Genomic DNA, 20,442 nt, shown 5'->3' with positions numbered 1-20,442 from the left:
GGGGGGGGGCTTACTCCTCCTAATCTTCTGATTCCATCTTTGATAAATCCGGGTACCTGTAAATAAGTACGAAACGAAATCTACCGACACGAAACGAAACGAAACAAAATGAAATCTTACGAAACAGAAGGAAATGAAACTGTATAACCGAACTCGTTAATTGTAATAAAAATGATATGGATGAGCATCTCGTGGTCCCTGTAAAAGTTATCACATCTATGATCTTTCAGGGTTGACTGATACATTTTTAAGCGCTTCATCTGTTAGCATCAACATTGTTTGAAACTGGTGTCTGAGAAATTGAAAAGCTGGGAGATGTGTAGGATCTTATTTTTATCTTTAACTGCTTAGGTGCGAGTACTTTCATTTATGGAAAAATTATATAGTACAATATTATCGGGGTGGATCCAGCGTGTTTACCCAACGCTTAATTTGTATTGCTTAAATAGGAGTTATAAGATTGATTGCTGTTCATTTTCTTCACTTTTTCATGTGCATTTATGGCATTGAATTTTCAAAACTTTCTTCTAAACAAACCATTCACCGCAAAATGTAGTCCTGTCCAACTACTGCTTAACGAGCAATAGACTTTTTATACGATACAGTAAAGAGTAGAATGGTAATTATCTATGATGTAAAAATATTTAAGATCTGCGCATCAATTGATTTTATGTACTGGACTTTTCGAGAAAATAATCTTTGATTTTTTTTTTTAGTTACGGAGGCCACTAAGGTATTTGTATAAGGTAGATCTAAAGATCGAATCCATGTTCGCTCGATACAGTTAATCAGGCGCGAAGCTGTCTGTACCAAGTACGCAACTGCGTAAACATATGAGAGAGAGAGAGAGAGAGAGAGAGAGATGATCTGTCTTTTAAATATGTGTGCCTAAAATAACTGCATTATATAGTGTCGATTTATAATTTAATCAGCATCATAATGTCCATTCAGTCAAATTTTAAAAGTCCTTTTTTTAATGTTAACATCATGTCAAATATCACTTTAATGTATGTCATTATATGTACATGTAGTAGACAGATTAGGATACTCTTTGTTATCAGTAACATTTACCATATATATCAGTCGAAAACAACGACTGGAAATTCCGATATAAATGAAGTAAAATGCTAATATTAAAAAATATATATCAATATTTGAAATGAAATTCATTTCTTGAATATCTTTTTTTCTTTCTGTTTCATTAATGACAAAGGCAGGGTTACATACTTAACCGCCTCAATAGAGATAATAAATACCACCCGAATGTTTGAATGATGGGCAAGACAAGAGCAAACTGAAATCCAATTACTTCCCCCTCCCCCACCCTCACCCTTTGCATCAATATTTCAAAAAAGGAATGCATGTCCATTTGCAAAGCTTAATGTATAGACAGGTACTTCATCAATAGATTTATGTCTTGTTCTCATTTTTAAAAGAAAAAAAAATTGCTCCACCGGCCTAAAAGTATGATGATATAGATCCATTTTCTCTCTTATTAAAATGTACAATGTAGATTTATTTAGAAGATACAGAATTAATTATCGAAACTGTCTTGTTTCACAGATTCAGGGGCCCGTTTTACAAAAGGTCGTAAGTCTTAAAATTAGTCGTAAGACATAACTTAAGATGTGAGACCGTTTTACAAAGATTTAGGATTTACGAGTTACGATGAAATTCGGCCTTAAGTCTACGACCGCCCGGGGGCGACCCAATGTCCCAAGTTTTGTCGTAAGTGCTCCATAAAATCTTTGTTACTATGGTTATTAAAATAATTCAACATGGCTGCATTTCTAATGTTTAATGTTATGAATGAGACTCATAAAAATACGTGCGCTGCGGGTGTTTCGCGATAGAAATAATCCGTTGGACTACCACAACCCCAACGTTATTTTCATCAACTGAAGTATTTAAAAATGTCAATAGATACCAAATTTAGCGCCCTATACGCTGCTTCACTGCTCTGATTGAACGGACTAACCTCGGACTCATGCTACAATTGGAAACACTCAACTGCTAAATCTTCTTAACAATGTCACTATGCGTCAAACCATACTTAATTTAGCTGCTGAATCGGAGAGAAATTTTTGCTTGGTTTTCTCTTCATATGTACCAAATCTGTACTCGAGACCTATTTCTTTGCTCTATGGTTATGGTTAACCAGAAAAGCTGGACCTTTTTAACGTTAGACACTGATTATTGGTCCTCATGCTTTTAATTCCTTAGAACATGGAGAGAATCAGGTGTAGACAGTATAAATAATTCTACCCTTTATAGTTACCTCAGTCATGAAGCCCTACCGCCAACTAACCAGCCTCTGCAGCGCCCTCTGTTTTCTATGGTCTGGTGAGTATTGTGTATATGAATTCCATGAAATATTTTGCTGTAAATTATTTAAGAATAGTATCTGATATAAAGCCAAAGTTAGGTAATGTTCCATGTATTTGTAGTACGGAGAAATTCGCGAATTTAAATGTTCTTCTACAAGAGAGGATGAACCGTTCAACCACGAAATCAATACCCACCAAAAATGAATATTTTCTGAATTCACGGGAAAAAAAACCCATTACTAGTGATTAACCCAATTTTCTGAAAGAGGCAGTAGCTACTCAAGTCATATTTGCCGATTGTTACCAAACTGCGTAAAACAACTTTGTAGTACATAAAAATCACCTGATATATTAAAATTCATTATTATTTTTTTCAAGTATTTGTAGTAATTTTGACATAAAAATTCTGTTGTTTATTTAGAAACAAGGGCTGAAACATTATTTTATGGAAGTTACCAATTCATTGTGGAGAAATTTTACATAGTTTTCATAAAATTATGTTGTTGTTTTTTGTTTGTTTGTTTGTTTTTTTTTTTGTTTTTTGTTTTTTTTTTGGTTTTTTTTCACGCTTTCGATTTATATTTTTCTTCATTTTCTACCTATTCCAGCATTTCAAAATCACGGTTTGGAATTTGAAAAGTTTTTATACGTCCTTGTTAACAGCTATAGCTAATGTTTAAAACTGTCTGTAACGTCCCGGACTTCACAGAGCAGGTACTGCAACCTTCCAATATTCACATTGAAATTATTTTTCACCGATAACATCCTTGAATAATTCCATTTCCCCCCTAATTCGTGCAGGCAATGCAAAAGAAATAGCTGTGCATCCCCCCAGACGTCTAATTATAGGAGGGAATGACGCCAAACAAGAGGCGTGGCCTTGGCAGGCTGGAATCATGGTGGCAGATAACTTCATATGTGGCGGTACGCTTATCGAGTACGACATCGTCCTTACCGCTGCTCACTGCCTTCTTGGAAGAAGGTGATGCACTTTAAGATTTACATTTTCTACGGTCTATCTCTACAAATTGTAATGATGGTCATTTCTTCATTAGTGTGTTGCCTTTGTAAACAATGTGCAAAAGAATACCTATAAATTTAGTACCGCTAGGTCTATTTTAACGACCATCAGCACTTCTTGAAGTGTGTCGCAGTTCACACACATGTATTTTCACAAAACGAAATTTATTTCTTAGTCATGGACTAGGTATTCTGACCACTAACTAAATATTGTATACCATATGCGTAACATCTGATTTTCTTGTTTTGCAGCATCGATGCGTACAAGGTGGTGTTAGGGGAATATGATAGATCTATTTCCGAAGGCGTAGAACAATTTATAGAAGTTTCCGCATTCAAAGTGGTAAGTGCGTTTTGATTGATTGATTGATTGTATACTGTTAAACGTCCCTCTCGGGAATATTCAATGGTGACCGGTGAAGGGCTGCAAAGTTTAGGCCTATGCTTGGCGCTTACGGCCTTTGAGCAGAGAGAGAGAGATCTTTATCTGCCACACCTCCTGTGACACTGGACCTCATTTTTTGCAGTCTCATTCAAAGACACCCCCCCCCCTCCCATTTAATCGCCTCTTACGTCAAGCAGGGGCTGAGAACCTATTCTAACCCGGATCCCCACGGGATAAGTGCGTTTTGAAGATAACAGACACGACTTCAATGAAAACAAGTTAAACGTATTTCATCATAAAAGTATCATCTGATTTTCAGCACCCAGAATTCCAAGGAAATTTTCTAGGTGGGTATGATGTGGCGTTACTGTATTTGGCCAGGAATGCTAGTGAGAATCAAGGAGTCCAAACCATTAATATTGCGGAACCGGATGACTTGATCTCGGCCAAAAAGTCCAAACACGGCTGTTTCATTACCGGTTGGGGTGTGAAGAGTGTCGGTACGTACAGTTAATGGGTGAAATACATAAATTCCATGTCGACTTTTTATAACACTAACAATGTGTACTACATATTTCCACAATTTCTAGTCCTGAATATTTAGAACATTTTTGTTCACGGCATTCCCGATGCATGTGTGTTATGATATTTGATCGTGGGGAGTGGTCAGGAATATTTTCTTATTATCGAGATTTGTCCGTGGTTGATTGCCTTATAAGTAAGGTTACCATTAAACGACACAGAGAGAAGCGCGGTTAGCTATTTTGTCGGGTGTCCATCATGACGATTGGTTTCTTATATTTTCACAATGAAGTTAGAAATTCTAAGAAGACTGATGTTTCTAACTGAATAATAATACTACTAAAAATATCAATAAAAAATTCCGAATTATAAAATGCACTCGTGGTGTTCGATATCTAATGTTCATACCATTCAGAGTTTGAATATTTTAAATCTATGTTACTTCTTTTTTTCTTTTCTTTTTTTTTACAGAACCAAACAGAAAAGAGCCTTGTCCTAAATCAGGTTAACATCGTTTTTTTAAAAACCAATTATAGACATCATAATGTATTTGTTTCTAATGCCATCAACGTATAATGAAAATGTTATATAAAACCCATATATAGATACTCCGATAATAACAAATATAACCCCAACGACTGGTCTTCTCAATATCCAACTGGATTAAGGGATTTAGTTTCAATATTCTACCGAATTATGGGATTTAGTTTCAATATCTTACTGAATTAAGGAATTTAGTTTCAACATCCAACTGAATTAAGGAATTTAGTTTCAAAATCTTACTGTATTAAGGAATTTAATTTCAATATTCTACTGAATTAAGTAATTTAGTTTCAATATTCTACTGAATTAAGGAATTTAGTTTCAATATTCAACTGAATTAAGTAATTTAGTTTCAATATTCTACTGAATTAAGTAATGTAGTTTCAATATCCTACTGAATTGAGGAATTTAATTTCAATATCCTACTGAATTAAGGGATTTAGTTTCAATATTCTACTGAATTAAGGAATTCAGTTTCATTATCTTACTGAATTAAGGAATTTATTACTGAATTACGAAACTAAGCCTCAACATCTGACTAAATTGATAAACTAGCCGCAGCATCCTATTGAAACAAGAAATTCGTTCCAATTTGCTATTGGAACCATCGCGGGAGATGCCTATCTAAATACTGTCTGTAACTGATTTACATTCAGGAAGAAGAGGCGAGGAACTGGCGGATAAACTTCAAGAAGCTGATATAGAACTCATAAGCAACAAGAAATGCAACTCCAAACGCTACTGGAACGGACTGGTGAAGGTCACCAATCTTTGTGCCTTTTACAAAGACACAGCAGCATGCGAGGTAAACTTTGTCGGTTTAGCTCACCTGAAATAACATCTGAAATGAATTGTTAATATAATTTTATCCGTTATATATGTATTATATATATATATATATATATATATATATATATATATATATACATATATATACACGATCTCCCATGGTTTGTGGTTGTAAATCATTATTATCCAACTCAGATTCTTTTCATCATATTGTATCCATCTACTATTAATTTTGCATTTCAAAATATTCCTTTACTTTAACCCGAACTACATAAATTTTAAACTCTACGCCGCTAGAAATAGTTTGTTGGAAAATATAAATGATAAATATTGACTATCACAATGTCTAATTCATAAAAGATAATTTTTGCTTAAGAAAAAAAGTATTCATTCTAAGACGTTTTACATTGAAATTGTGTGATTAATCATTAAAAATGTCAGTCATCCGAATCTGTGCCATAAATGACACGTAGTTTTTTTGGGGGGTTGGGGGTTGGGGTTGGGGTTGGATTTGTTATTGTCGCATGTGTGAAATGTTGACGATGAATTTTCCACCATGTACATCACCATTCAGGAAACTTTGTATGCTTCCTGTGGCATAGGGAGTCACGGATCTTTCATTGCTAGATGTGCTTGTGTTACTTACATCTGTATTTGTAATGGATTCGTTTTCTATGCAGTTGAATGAAAGATAACGAACAGTGATCAATCTCATAACTCCTATAAGTAATACAAAATAGAGAGTTGGGCAAACACGGACCCCTGGATACACCAAAGGTGGGATCAGATGCCTAGGAGGAGTAAGCATCCCTGTCGACCGGTCACACCCGCAGTGAGCCCTACATCTTCATCAGGTAAACCGAGTTATCCGTGGTCAAAATCAGTGTGCCAAGAATAACCTAATAATCGGTATGAAACACATGAGACAGTATTTGACTTAATGATAGGTTGTATTGAAGAACTAGATCGTTATAACGACTATAGAATTTGCGAAATGCTGACTTTAAACGAGACTGTTGAAACCCCTGCACCATCAACTTGTTTGTCTGGCAGCAGCCTGCCTTGATTTAAAAACTGATCATATGTGGAACAAGCTCTTGCGTATTGAATCAGTTGAGAGATATAAACACCATACGCAGGTGATAACGAACTATCGCTACATAAATTGGAAAGTTGATGATGGGGAAGCTAAAATCATTCTATTTATCATAAAGTTGAGTTGTTAGTTTGCCGTAAATAACTATTTTCAATAAAATATCTAAGTATGAAACAGATGTGGACTACTCTGTGGTGTCATTATAACCCCCGCAACAAAGTTGTGGGGGTATACTCGAATCGGCTTGTCCGTCCGTCCGTAGACGCAATGGTTTCCAGGCTCTAAAGCGTTATCATTTCTACCCACAGTCACCATATCATACATATGAACTACCCATGGGACGAAGATGTTCCCTATCGATTTTGGGGTCAAAAGATCAAAGGTCAAGCGCACTGGACATCGAAGTAGCAATATGGTTTCTGGGATCTAAAGCGTTTATATCCTTTCCACCCACAGCAGGGTTTGACATTAACTTTTTTGAGTACTAGACCAATCGGGCTACTTCAAATGATTTTTGCTAGACCTGACCTTACATCCACTAGCCCTGACCAACTTTCCAGAAAAAAATCTGATGATTCTCCAAAAAAATACTTAATTTAAATGGTAAATGTTAAGTTTGAACTAAAATGCATTAAATTGTCTAAAAAAAATCTTTAGTCTCACCATTCAATTTGATGCTTTTACTTTCAAACATATTTTCAGTTTCTTTAAATTCTTACCGGCACGGAAATTCTTTAATCCATTTAGAATAAAATGACCTCAATATTCTTTAAAAATTTCTATTTTATCGGCCCTGCTTTGTTTCTTCCCGTTTTCCTTTTTTCTCTTTCTTGGAACATCTTTTGCTTTTCTTGAGGACAAGAATTCGTATTTGAATATAGACATTCCGATTCCCGCACATATGTAAACACCGAAAAATTGCTGTTTACGACGTAATTCATTAATTTGATAAACATTAAACACTTTCTTATATTCAATTCAAATGAACTGTTTTGGTTTTTTTTTTTTATGAAAATTAATTCAATAATTCTATTTAACCAAACATAACTTTACACACATTATCATTGTTTAGATGTCGTAGAACATCACTTCCGACCGCGACTTATTTGACCTAAAAATATACATTATATCATCATGCTGTTCAAAATTGCTCGCAAACACTTTACAGTTTTTTTAAAGAATAAAATATATTATGATTTAAAGTAAAGTTTCTTAAATTTGTTTCTTTTTTAAACACGACCAGTCGGACTAGTAAATCGACATTTTACCCGACCGGACCTATCATTTAGTAGACTCGGTCGGTCGGACGTTCCTTAGTGTCAAACCCTGCACAGTCACCATATACATATGGACCATCCGGAACACCTCGGACCTTTCACCATGTGTTTTTCGGTGAAAGGCCCGAGGTGTCCCGTATGACATATGGACTACCCATGGGACGAAGATGTTCCCTATCGATTTGGGGGTCAAAAGGTCAAAGGTCAAGTGAATTCCAACAGACTGTTGGAAGACTTGATCACTAAGACTGCGAAGATATTGTCAATGAGGAACTCCAGCATATTTTTAATTTCAACTTCAGAGTACTTGTGTGTGAAACCCGAATGGTGTTTAATAAAGTAATTTTTTGGATGATTGATCACTAGATATGAATATTTCCGTTTTCCATTTTTATTGAAGAAGCAACTGTCTATGATGGCAAAAAGTATAGTCTTTAATTTATTGTGAGGAATGGTCATGTAAAGTGTTGAAAAGGCATTCGTTTTGATGTTGTTGATTTGAAAAAAGTTTTGCGATTTCAAGTTTACTAAAAGTTCTTTAGAATTTTTTAGAATCCACATTTGATTTGCAACACTTCTGGCATATGTAGTCGCAAAGTACGTTTGAAGTTTCTCCTTCACAGCTATTGATATTTTCGTGAGGAGCAAAGATAGAGGCTTGGTATAACATTTACTGGATCCACCAATGTATATTTGTAAGGGTTTTTATGTGGCGTATCTCGGGTTCATTTGGTGCACGGAGTTGGAAAGTTGACCGCACGCGTTGTTAGTGACTATCTACAGCAGCAAAACGTGAATGTGTAATCGATTCTAATATGGCTTCTTTGACCGCTAGAAGCATCAACTTTTCCAGACGGTTTTATGCCAATAGGCTAATCAACTTCGCACAAATACTTTTCTTAATTCAAAAAAGTATACTTGCGGAAAAAAGAAACTGTATACTTAAAAGTTAAATATAAACATAAAAAATATTATTTGATCTCTCTTTATTCTGAAAGGCATAGTTTGATATATGGGTCTTCTTCGCAAGCATTCATGTTTTGATTCTGGAAAACGTGTAAATGCCGGAGTCAGTGACGGATTGTGCTTCGACCGACGTTTCCACTCAGATGTGCCTGGATTTACGCAATAGACAAGTTGTTTTCAAACATTTAACAGTAATGCACAAAACTGTCACAAGGAAATCAACACTTACTTGCTTTTAATCCATTTTCAACATGTCCCCTGTCCCGGGTTTACGTTAACTGGTGATGGGAGCTGTCACTATAGGGGACCAGTTAAGAGAAAAGCAGGCTGACGTAATCAGAGTTGTGATTTAAACCCGGGACAGGGGCATGTTGAAAATGGATTAAAAGCAAGCAATTTTTGATTTCCTTGTGACGGTTTTGTGCATTGCTATTAAATGTTTGAAAACAACTTGTCTATTGCGTAAATCCAAGCCCATCTGAGTCGAAACGTCGGTCGAAGCATAATCCGTCACTGACTCCGGAATTTACACGTTTTCCAGAATCAAAACATGAATACTTGCGAAGAGAAGTCGATTAAGGTATTCCATGTATAATGAAAGGATAATGAACAATTTTGAAGGATTTAGACCAACATAAATGTTTATTGTTGAATAATGATGAAAGTGAAGCAGATGAAATTCACATGACTGGTAAATGATTATAAGCTGACCTTTTTGCACTTAAGACTTTTTGGAAGAGTTGTCTGCCCTTTGTAAAAACAAGAAAAATCTAATTTTCTAAAAATGTGTGTGGTCAATGATTAATTTTATTTCATATTTTCATTAAGAGAAAGTGTATGTAACTTTCTACCAAGAAATTTGTATAAAAATATAATTTCTTTTTAAAATATTGTAATAAAACATGCTTTTCCCATATACTTCAATGTTAAATTCTAGGCGAAATAAATCAAGGAGTAAACAAAATTTCGAAAATTCCTATGGTGGATTATTTTTATTTGATGAACCCTTCAAAATGATACCATGATTACAAATATTCCACCATCCATTTATTAGATATGAAATATGGTCATTATACATTGAATACCTTAAGGCTATGCCTCTCGACTTCTCTAAAGAGAATAGAAGCTGGGGTGTCTCAAAGCAATGTGGCAGGGCAATTTGGAGTTTATGATAACACTGTAAATGCTTTATGGAGACCACATCAGGAAACTGGCACCATTCGGGACCGCCCATGATCAGGCCGCCCGCGTGTGACGTCACGTCGGCAAGATATATATATATTATACGGACGTCACTTTTGTATAATCGATTCTATTCGGCTTCTTTGACCGCTAGAAGCATCCCTGGGCATCGACGGATAAGTCCTCGTACCGTAAGGAACAGATTACGAGAGGCCAACATCCGTCCTTGATGCTCTGTTATCCACCCTGTTCTGCTCTGGAGTCATCGTGTTGTGAGGTTAGCGTGGTGTAGGAGGCATCGTCGTTTCATTAACAGAGTTCTGTTTACGAAAGAGTTGAGATTTCATCTGGACAACAGTGACGGTCGCGTTCGGGCTTACCGTCATGCCGGAGAATGTTACATTTACGCCTGCGTTATTCAGCGCGGCCAATTCGGCGGAGGGAGCGTATGGTATGGGTGGAATTACAGCACATGGCCCCTTTGGTGATAGTATAGGGAAATTTAACTGCCTTTCGCTACCGTGACGAGTTTACGTTTACATCAAGAGCCAAACCTCCCTGCTACATTGGACGCTTTGCGTCGTTCTTTATTGCGCCTGGTGGAACATTCCCCAGGCATTTCTTCAACCCGATTCGTTCAATATGTCGTAGTTGTGAAGAAAGCTTCGGTGCAAATGTCGGTAATACACGCTATTAAACTTGTTAAACTTATTTTGCACCCCCCCCCTCTTTATTTTCAGTGACTGTTCGTATCAACCATAATGGACATAATCCGTGATTTTATGTTCGATTAGAAAGAAAAAAGCATTATTTTACGCCCATCATTATTATGTTATGGCGCCGTCCGTGCGTCCGTCCGGCTGGCTAGCTGTCCGACTGCCCGGGGTAATGTTTTTCGGACTTTTTTTCGTAACGGATGCATGTACAACTTTTAAATTTGGTTACAATATCTCCCTCAAGAATTGTAAGAGTGAGTTTGCATTTCAGCTGGATTGATCCATCCTAGACCTACTTTAGGGCTATAGGTAGGTCAAACAGTTTCCCGGACTTTTTTCGTTACAGATACAGATATTGCCCTGAAATTTACACATAAGCTTTCTTTCAGATGAATACAAGTTCAGTTTGCATTTCAGCTGGATTGGTCCATCCTTGACCTACATTTGGACTAAAAATAGGCCAGACAGTTTTCCTGGCCTTATTTCATTACGGATACAAATATTGCCCTGATATTTAGTCAAGGGCTTCCTCTCAAAGGAATACAAGTTCAGTTTGCATTTCAGTTGGATTGGTCCATCCTTGACCTACGTTCGGACTAAAAATAGGTCAGACAGTTTTCTTGGGGTTTTTTTTTTTCTGGGTAGAGAATGTGCATGGAGTATGAACGACAAACTCGCAGACACGCAAACAGCCTGTAAATATGCACGATGGATGACAAACATGTCAGGGCCGTAAATTACATGGAGGCGGAGGAGTCAGCTGCCTCCTCCAACTTTTGAGCCAAAAATAAAATAAAATTTAAAGTTCATTAGAATTTATGTTGTTTCCAATAACTAAGAACATGATACCTCCCTTAAAAAGCATTCCAAATCTTTCTTTTAGAATGAGTTAGTCAAGTAACATCTTAGAAGGCCCTAGAATCAAGGATTTTGCACGAAACGTGTTCAGTGTGCACAAAATGTGCTCAGCGTCTGGGGGCCAGGGCGGCCCCCAGACCCCCGCCTAATTTCCTGCCTCCTCCAAATTGAAGGTTAATTTACGGCCCTGCATGTCCAAACTCAACGAAATGCAAAAGACGCAAGTGTGCCGTGCTCTCGACGCAAGGAACACGTGGGGCAGACGTGTGCTTTGTTTTTACTGGTCTTGGGGGAAACCCACAACGCTGTTCGGCCGCAAGGATTACGGACGGACGCACTTACGTTGTTCGAATGAATCGACAGCAAAGAGTAAGTGCGGCGGATTATTTTTTTAAGGTTTATTTGCAGCCCGTGCATGATCGCGCATCATTTAGAATTAGACCTGCAGAAAGAAGATGTCGCGGAAAAGAAAAGGAAATGAAGAAGAGAATAAAAGAAGAAGGGCATAGCAGGAAGAAATTCGGAGCAATACTTCTGAGATTTTGCACGTGCGTTTTCCGTAAATGTGCGGCAGTCTTGCTGTCCACGCATGCGCATACAACCCACGAATAGTAATACGCGCTCGTGAAAATGCGACTCCTCTACACTATCCTTACGTCCATCTCACTATATTTACATGTCTAATGTTTTTCCTTTTGATATCTTTACCAACTCTAGTGATCGTCATTTTCTTATGAATACAATGAAGATGTGAACAACGTGCGTAAGAATATTGATAGATATAGTACATCTATTTTAACGGCTGGGAATTCTGACAGAAATGAAGGTAGAATGTAAATATAAAAAAAAATAATTTCATTTTTTGAAAATACATTAGGGGATGAACTGCAACGCTTTACACTGGCATTCTTTTCATGAAGTTCTACCACGTTTCGTGAAATATGCTGGCGTAATACCCAACAATTCATCACTTATAATCCAAAAATGAAATTTACTCCTTAATTGAACGCTCGTGTCGACCCAGTATGACCGTCGCCTTACGTCGTTATCACTCCCACCATGAACTGACTGGTACATTTTTTCCCCTGAAATGACCATGTGTTGCTTGAATGTGCATTACAAAACCAACTACACTGTAATGCTGGTTAAAACAGTTGTAATGATATAAGACATATCGTATATCCTTACAATTAGATACACGATAATACAAGTGGACAAAACCTCTCAAAGCATCGGGTCATGTAGCTTTAACTTGTGTATATATCTGTAAATCACAGTTTACGATTCAAAGTCCTAGGTGAGACGAATTTACTTCACTCGCTGTCTCTGTAAGCCAACATTTTAACTTTAAAAGGCTTACGGGATATAAAAAGCTAAGATGATGTAGACAACATGGAGTCAGCTCCTGGCACGGGCACTGGAAGTTAATGTAAATATATAGTATGTGCATGTATAAAAAATGAAGGGTAGGACACTCTTTTTGAGCCAAATTCGGGTTTGGGTTATTGTGGGCGTTTTTCAAACGGTCTGACGCGATGAATCGTTCACATATACCTTACGTTCAATATATGTACGGTTTCTTTCCGTTCCAATGCCGTTCATTCGAAGAAAAAGATGTTTTTACACCTCCAAGTGCCTAAGAATTTCGCTAGACTGTCTTACTTCCGATTTAATCGCACTGAATCGAAAGGTTATTCTCATTTCCCTTAGAAACTATATACACTGTATTGACTTTGTGGGGAAAATACATGTGATTAAGTTTACTAGTACAACAACAATGCTTGTCAGATTGAGACAGGGGGTATGGGTCATAAATCTATTTAGTGAAGATACCTTCAGTTTGCTATATGAAAAAAATAATCATTCTGCGTTTTAGTTTACAGGGAACTTCAAAGGGGAATACATAACACTGTCTTTAAGCCTATAATCATAGTTTATATTATATATGTATATATTTGTTTGTACCTCATGTACCAGTGATCTGGTTTTGAGTGAATAAATGAATTGAAACATTCCAGATAGCCAGGATGTCAGAAATTGAAATGACAGGATAAGCTATACACCCAAAAAGATCCACCCCTTGACAATCTATTTCATTATCTCTCCATTTTGGAGCCTCCAGAGTCAGCATTTTACACCAAGCCGTTCACAAGAACTACCACACAACTGTTTACAAGAACTACCACTTCCTGTTATTTTCCCGTCAGTACAGATTCAAAAACTAGACATCTTATCAATTCAATATGAAAAAGTTATTCGAATTCATTTAGGTATTATTTAATGTTTTACGTAGTGTACGGACATCGCAGTAAGAGAACAGGGTGCAATGATGTACATTTTTGAATTACTTCAATCGTGTAATTCAATCATTGACATTATATACATGTGCTTCCTTATCTGTTGATATATTAATTCAGCCTATCTATTAAGAAAAACATATCCATAACTAAAAATGCATTTGAATGTAAGTTCAAAATATAATTTACTTTCATTTTATGTTCTTGCTGAGATATCCCGTTGCATGCATCGATATTTCAATTATATAAAGTGACTTATAGGTTCTATGGACTGGGTGCAAATTATATATATATATATATATATATATATATATATATATATTATTATTATTATTATTATTAACGCAAGCGCTTTCATTTCATAATCCTCAAGCGTTACATTTCAAAATAGTTTAAAAAAAAAAAAAAAAAAAAAAAAATGTAACACCTAAGGATTATGAAATGAAAGCGCTTGCGTTAAAATTTTAACTTTTTGTACTGTTTATTCTATTTCTTTTAATATCTTATACCGGGCAATGTAATAAAAAAAAACCAATATATATATATATATATATATATATATATATAGTTTAAACTATTCATTTCAAAGAAACAAGAATATGAATGAATACATATCGTTATATCGTTTGAACTGTTGATAATGGGAAACAAGTGCATATGCACTTACATGTGTATCATCCTCTCTCATTTTAATAAGATCATGTTTTGTTAAGATAGGAAAGCGAGCAAAAAGAACTGAAAAAGAGTTTTAAGGAAGGTAGCTCTTGAGCTTTTCAGTACAACTGCACAGGATGCTACAACTAAGTATTTGGCAGGGACCATATTTTGTGGCGGAAGGATTCATTTATCAAAAAGTTCTAATTCTGCATGATATTGCAGTTTCTGTTTCATCCATTGTATCGTCTATTTTTATACTCCTATACATGTATTTCAGTTTTATGATTTATGATACAGGTAGTTGAGACTTGGAACTAGTTCAAATCTTGTAATTTATTAACTTGGTTGATATATTTTTCCAAACAGAACACCGATTTTTAAAAAAAAATTTAATTGATTTACTCCAAATTTTGTATAAAAATTCAGTATTTTTGCCAATAATTCAAAAATTTGATCGCCAACCCCCACTTTTTTTTAGTTGCAATTTAAATTGTAAGACCAGACCTTGAAAATTGTGTAAAATTTTAGAAATTGACATTACTCCTAATATGTCCTTTTAAACTATCAATTTTGATATCATGAAGTTTTTCGTATATCAAGTGCAAAAAGGTCATTATCTATTTCCATTACTAATACTAATTTATTTATTTTTTTATCTGTAGTGTTAGAAGACATGACTATGTCTCTATTTCAAGTAATGATTGATTTGTGTTGCTTATGTTGTGTTGACACTGATAGAAATATCAAGCTTAATTGAATAAATTTTAATTTCCTAATTCTCCTTCAATGTAGAAATCAAAAATACACTTCCCAAAAAAATTGACATTACTCCAACTCTCATGTGCTAACCTCTTTAACTGGAAAAATTATGATTGTAATTGGATCACACAAGTTAAACAGCAAGGCAAAAAAGTTAAGGCATGAAGTATGAGATTGCATGAATTAGATTGCACGAATCACGGCGCATCAAGTTTTATTTTTTAGAAAATGGTGATCTTGTCTTTCTACATACATACTATATACATGTAACTGTATTCTTCATTAAATATCTTCGGGGATATAATGTTAATTTCAGCAATTGAAGCATGAAATTTTGTAGCATTAAAGTTTTAACAGACTTCTTATATTCTTTGTTTAAACTTCAAATCAATTAAGTAGCCGGCGTCATAAGAATAAAATCAAAATATTGAATTCAATGTACAAAGGTGACGGTTTATTCTCATAAATTGATATCATTGTACAGCGTAGAAATGTATGACACAAGTACGTTAAATGCGTGCGATATATCGACTCCCTCGATAATTATTAAATTGATAATAATCAAAGCCAATACTTGCCGTAAATAATAGGTACGTACAAACAACACTATGGAGACGGTATAGCGAAATGAAGGAATTCAAACCGAAATTTCACTATATCTAGATGCAATGGATAAAATACGTCAGTCGATTATTGCAAAAAAAAAAATGCTAAGGTTGATCGATCCTCATGTGATGTCATAGGTTTTTGCAAAATCTTTATTAAATTAAACTTTGCGCATGATAGAAATATATCTTTCAAAGGAATTTTAATCACTGCATAAAATAATAATAATAAAAAAAAAAAATGGTAATCTATTGATAATGAAGAAGTTTATGTTTTCCATAGATAATCAATTCTTTATAATTAAAATTTTTTTGTCAAGGGCAATAACTTCTATGCTGATATTTCTTCTACTGCATGTCTATTATACATGATTTCCCTAATATCCACAATTAAGTCATTTGAACAAGTTTTTATCTATTGTAATTATTCTGTATAACGAAAATGTGTGATTTTCTGATGTTAACATATACTTCCGTTTTTGTATGGCTGACATCTTTAAAAATGTGGCAACATACGCATTTTCTTTGATTATTGATTAAATTTAACTATATTGAATGGAAATTAATAGTTTTTGCACTTTTAACCATTAATACTGACAAGTCACAAAGCACTAGTACATAGTAATGGTTTCGTAAAACACTACTGGGCACAATCACGGTGTCATAATAACGCGGCATTCACTTTTTGCACGATGATGAATATATTAAGACTTAATGAATTTTAATTGGCTGTTTCATGCACAGGGGCTAAGCCCGTTTTGGGCCCAAACTCAGTGATACCATAAGTATATCTAATAATGATCCAAAATGGATGAAAAATGTTAAAATCATTATTGAAGATTGTGGCTAAATCCTTGCATGACCAATCCCAGCAATAATATTATATATTGCAGCAAAGGTGAAATTTACAACTTGTTTTCAAATTGGAGTTAAAATTTCAAAAATTATATTCTGTCAAAAATGTCCATATTTCCATATCTTCAAAAATCTGAATGCATGATTACCATGTCCGTGATTGCTTATATATTGTCCATGAAGTTCTCTACCTAAATTGTGAAATTCATGACTCATGGTAGCTGCAGAATTGTACTGGTAGCTAGCTCTGGAAAAAAAAAATTGGTATAGATCAGATATGTCCCAATATTCTGATCTGTTCCATTCCCCCCCCCCCCCCCCCCCCCCCCCCGAGAGCTACAGTTCTGCAGCTAGACTCATGGGTTCAAGCCCAAGGGTGGGGCCAATATGGCCATATAGTGAAAATGTATTAGATCTTAGAAAATATTCTACTCTACTATTTATTTGATAAAAAGCAAATGCTGGATTATGATGTCCATGAAGCTCTCTACCCAAGTTGTGAAATTCATGACTCCTGGGCCAAGGTTCAGGCCCTACGGCGGAGCCATATTGGCCCATATAGTGAGAATGTATTTAATCTTAGAAATCTTCTCTACTCCTGTATATATTTGAGAAAAAACTAAATGCAGAATTACGATGTCCATGAAACTCTCTACTTAAATAGTAAAATTTGTTACTACTGGAGCAGTAGTTATCATTCAGCATTATTCAGCATGGATCTGTGTACCATATACAACAAACCACTTTCAGCCGGCTTTGAATTAATAAAGTTTTGACAGTTTAATGTTTTTATTTCAGTATTTACAGTCGAATAAATTACTGAGTTGTCTGTAATCGTATTATTTTCATTTACAGGGCGACAGTGGGTCCCCTCTGGTATGCTTGTGTGGCGGATCCTACGTTTTAGTGGGCACCACATCTTGGGGCTCTAGCACGTGCAGGAACTACCCCACCGTGTTTACAAACGTATCCAAAGTCAGGATTTGGGTCAAGACAATGATAAAGGCGCTGAGAGATACGGACCATTCTGAAACAAGCACGCCTTTTATCTGAGAGTTCTAGTCTTTGTAGAACTTTGTAAATGTTATCAGGACCATAACATTTATAACGGCATGTATCAAAGGGGACTTACATGTAGCTGTCTGTTGTCCTGATATATAACATTTATAACGGCATGTATCAAAGGGGACTTAGCTGTCTGTCAGTTTGTCACAAAAAAATTAATTCAATATGCCCCATCTTATACATTTCAGTAATAACATGTCCAGTATTTAATTATTTCAAACTTTTTTACACTCAAAACAGGCATATGAATAGGGAATTATGGTATAATTAGATTATTATTGTCTTGTAAGATAATAATTCTTCCTTCCATTTCTTTACACTGAAAGTGGTTATCTAATGCAATCTAATTAAAATTAGATGTTAGATCCGCTCACATACTCGCTACACTAACGTAGCGAGTATGTGAGCGGATCTAACATCTAATTTTAATTAGATTGTATCTAATGTAGTTTTATTATCATTCTTATTTCTCTTCTAAATGTCAGCTAATGCCTCATTAATTACATGAAAGAAACAATAATAATAATAATAATAATAAAAACAACTTGGAAAACATTTCGCCGTTTTTTATTATTTAGATGTTATATCAACGACCGGTAAAGAGACGTGAAATATACATGGTAATAAAAGACAATTATTGCATTGACAACAGATGTGTGCCCTCTAGCTACCAATGTACTTTATTTGTGGACATACATTTTCGGGCACGTTTTCTACATTTTGTAAAATGCAACTAAAGTTTATAAACTACTACACAGGTTCTCTAAACGACGAATTACAAAATGTTTACCTTAAAGAAAATCGTGGCATTGAGAACTCAGGTAGCTGATATGTAGAGCACGCGCTGGTGTGACAGGTTTAAATTTCACATCATGTGACTCGCTGAGATTTATACACGATCACGTGCAGTTAGATAGTAACTATACATACCCACTCATTTCTATATGAAATTAAAAATTCACTATATTCTGTCAATACAACGATGTCATCTATATAAGGAAATAAAATGACTGAATGTTCCTTAATGCATGCCCTGATTTCTGCATCACCGATTTTCTTTCTTTCAATAATCCCCTTTAAAATGACAATAATAATTAAGATATATCTGGATATATTGCGGAAATAAACGTGGAACAAAATTCCTTGTTTTTCAAAGATTTTTTTTATCAAAATAATACCAAGTAAAGACCTTTCAGTAATATTTTACGGATGCCATATCCTGTTATACATATGGGAAATCTTCAAGGCCACACGAATTTTACGCTAGTCATGTGATGGCATTGGCGGTTGGCATAACATATATTACTAAAATACTGCGATCGACGGAATGATACGCGAACTTGGACACTCCAAAGGTAAGTTAGATTTAATGTCTAAAAAAAATCTAAATTAAAAAGTATATCTGTAATATGATTACTTTTCATTAGATCATTAACGAAGAAGATTTTGGTTGGGAAAATAAAGCTGTATATCTAATTTCAGGTAAAAATTAAAGTGAAAGAAATAATAAAATCATGAATTTTTGTGGAGAATATAATTTTACGGACATCTGGGTGGATAATGGCATAAACAGATGTTTCTATGAGACAGTATGGTCCATCGCCCTGGTGGCTTTCATGACCATTGCAGGTTCCGGTCAACTGACAACTTTTGCCAAATATGGCCGGAGGATTGACTCGGATTTCAAACCAAGTTCGATAGGAATGGTGGTTCAGATCACAATAACTGTTGTATTAATGAACGAGGTTATGATCCACGTGATTTTACACGACACGACTCTGGGGAACCGGGACTTATCCGGATTTCATGTGCTGGTGTTGTTTAGTATGTTCTATGTGTGGTCCTTTTCACTCCGTCTTATCCTACTGGAGAGAAACCAGACGCTGCCCAGATTCGTTCGTGGCCATGGATTCGCGCTGCTGATATTTTGGACAATGGTTTTTGTCAAAGAAAGCTTGTATTTCATTTCCTGGAACAGTAAGATCTACTGGTGGAACGAAGACACGTAAGACTTACAACTATAGTAGTAGTTTATAATAAATTTCAAATGATTTACATCGTGTTCTTGCGATGGTTGGCGGCGGGGGACTGATGTATTTCTTTGTTACAGAATCTCCAAGAAAGTGGAATTTGGACTTTGGCTCGTCCGATACATTGGTATTCTAAGTATCTTAATTCTGGGGTTCTGGGCCCCAAGTATGCCGAGGAACAGTGCCCACCTAACTACGAGCATCAGAAGGGTGAGGAATTGTAACTAACGACAAATACTACTAATGTTGATACTAAATTGGAGAGCTCTGGGAATGCAAAATATGAATGTTAACCCAGTTATTTCTTTTGATTCTAGGAACCCAAATCGAAGAAGAAAGAGTCCACTTGGAACAGCATGACAGGAAATATTCGAATGATGATTCCGATTGTTTGGCCGAAGGGGAGCTTATGGCGGCAGTTGTTAGTTTTCGTCTGCTTCATCATCCTCGTCTCTGGACGTGTGGTTAACCTATTTGTTCCAGAGTACACTAA

General features: G+C 35.5%; 2 protein-coding genes across 2 annotated transcripts in view; both read left to right on the top strand.

Annotated features, from left to right (window-relative positions):
* The first annotated feature begins 1,541 nt into the window (after window positions 1–1,541).
* LOC125680087 (chymotrypsin-like elastase family member 1) lies at window positions 1,542–18,249 on the top strand. Its single transcript, XM_056155144.1, has 7 exons — window positions 1,542–3,041; window positions 3,129–3,309; window positions 3,600–3,690; window positions 4,052–4,232; window positions 4,726–4,758; window positions 5,454–5,602; window positions 17,710–18,249. The coding sequence occupies exons 2-7, from the start codon at window positions 3,224–3,226 to the stop codon at window positions 17,905–17,907; spliced, it is 738 nt and encodes a 245-aa protein (XP_056011119.1). The 5' UTR covers window positions 1,542–3,041; window positions 3,129–3,223; the 3' UTR covers window positions 17,908–18,249.
* Window positions 18,250–19,384: 1,135 nt separating this feature from the next.
* The window catches only part of LOC125681995 (ATP-binding cassette sub-family B member 6-like), a 16,548-nt gene continuing 15,490 nt past the window's right edge, over window positions 19,385–20,442 (top strand). The window contains exons 1-3 of the mRNA XM_048922361.2: window positions 19,385–19,924; window positions 20,030–20,159; window positions 20,267–20,442. The exon at window positions 20,267–20,442 is cut by the window's right edge and continues 8 nt beyond it. Coding sequence (XP_048778318.2) covers window positions 19,434–19,924; window positions 20,030–20,159; window positions 20,267–20,442 — 797 coding nt within the window. The 5' untranslated portion in view covers window positions 19,385–19,433. The remainder of the gene's footprint in view (window positions 19,925–20,029; window positions 20,160–20,266) is intronic.

This window comes from Ostrea edulis, chromosome 2 (assembly GCF_947568905.1).
Source record: "Ostrea edulis chromosome 2, xbOstEdul1.1, whole genome shotgun sequence".
In the NCBI taxonomy this organism is placed as follows: domain Eukaryota; kingdom Metazoa; phylum Mollusca; class Bivalvia; order Ostreida; family Ostreidae; genus Ostrea; species Ostrea edulis.
This window is presented reverse-complemented; position numbering and strand designations above follow the sequence as displayed.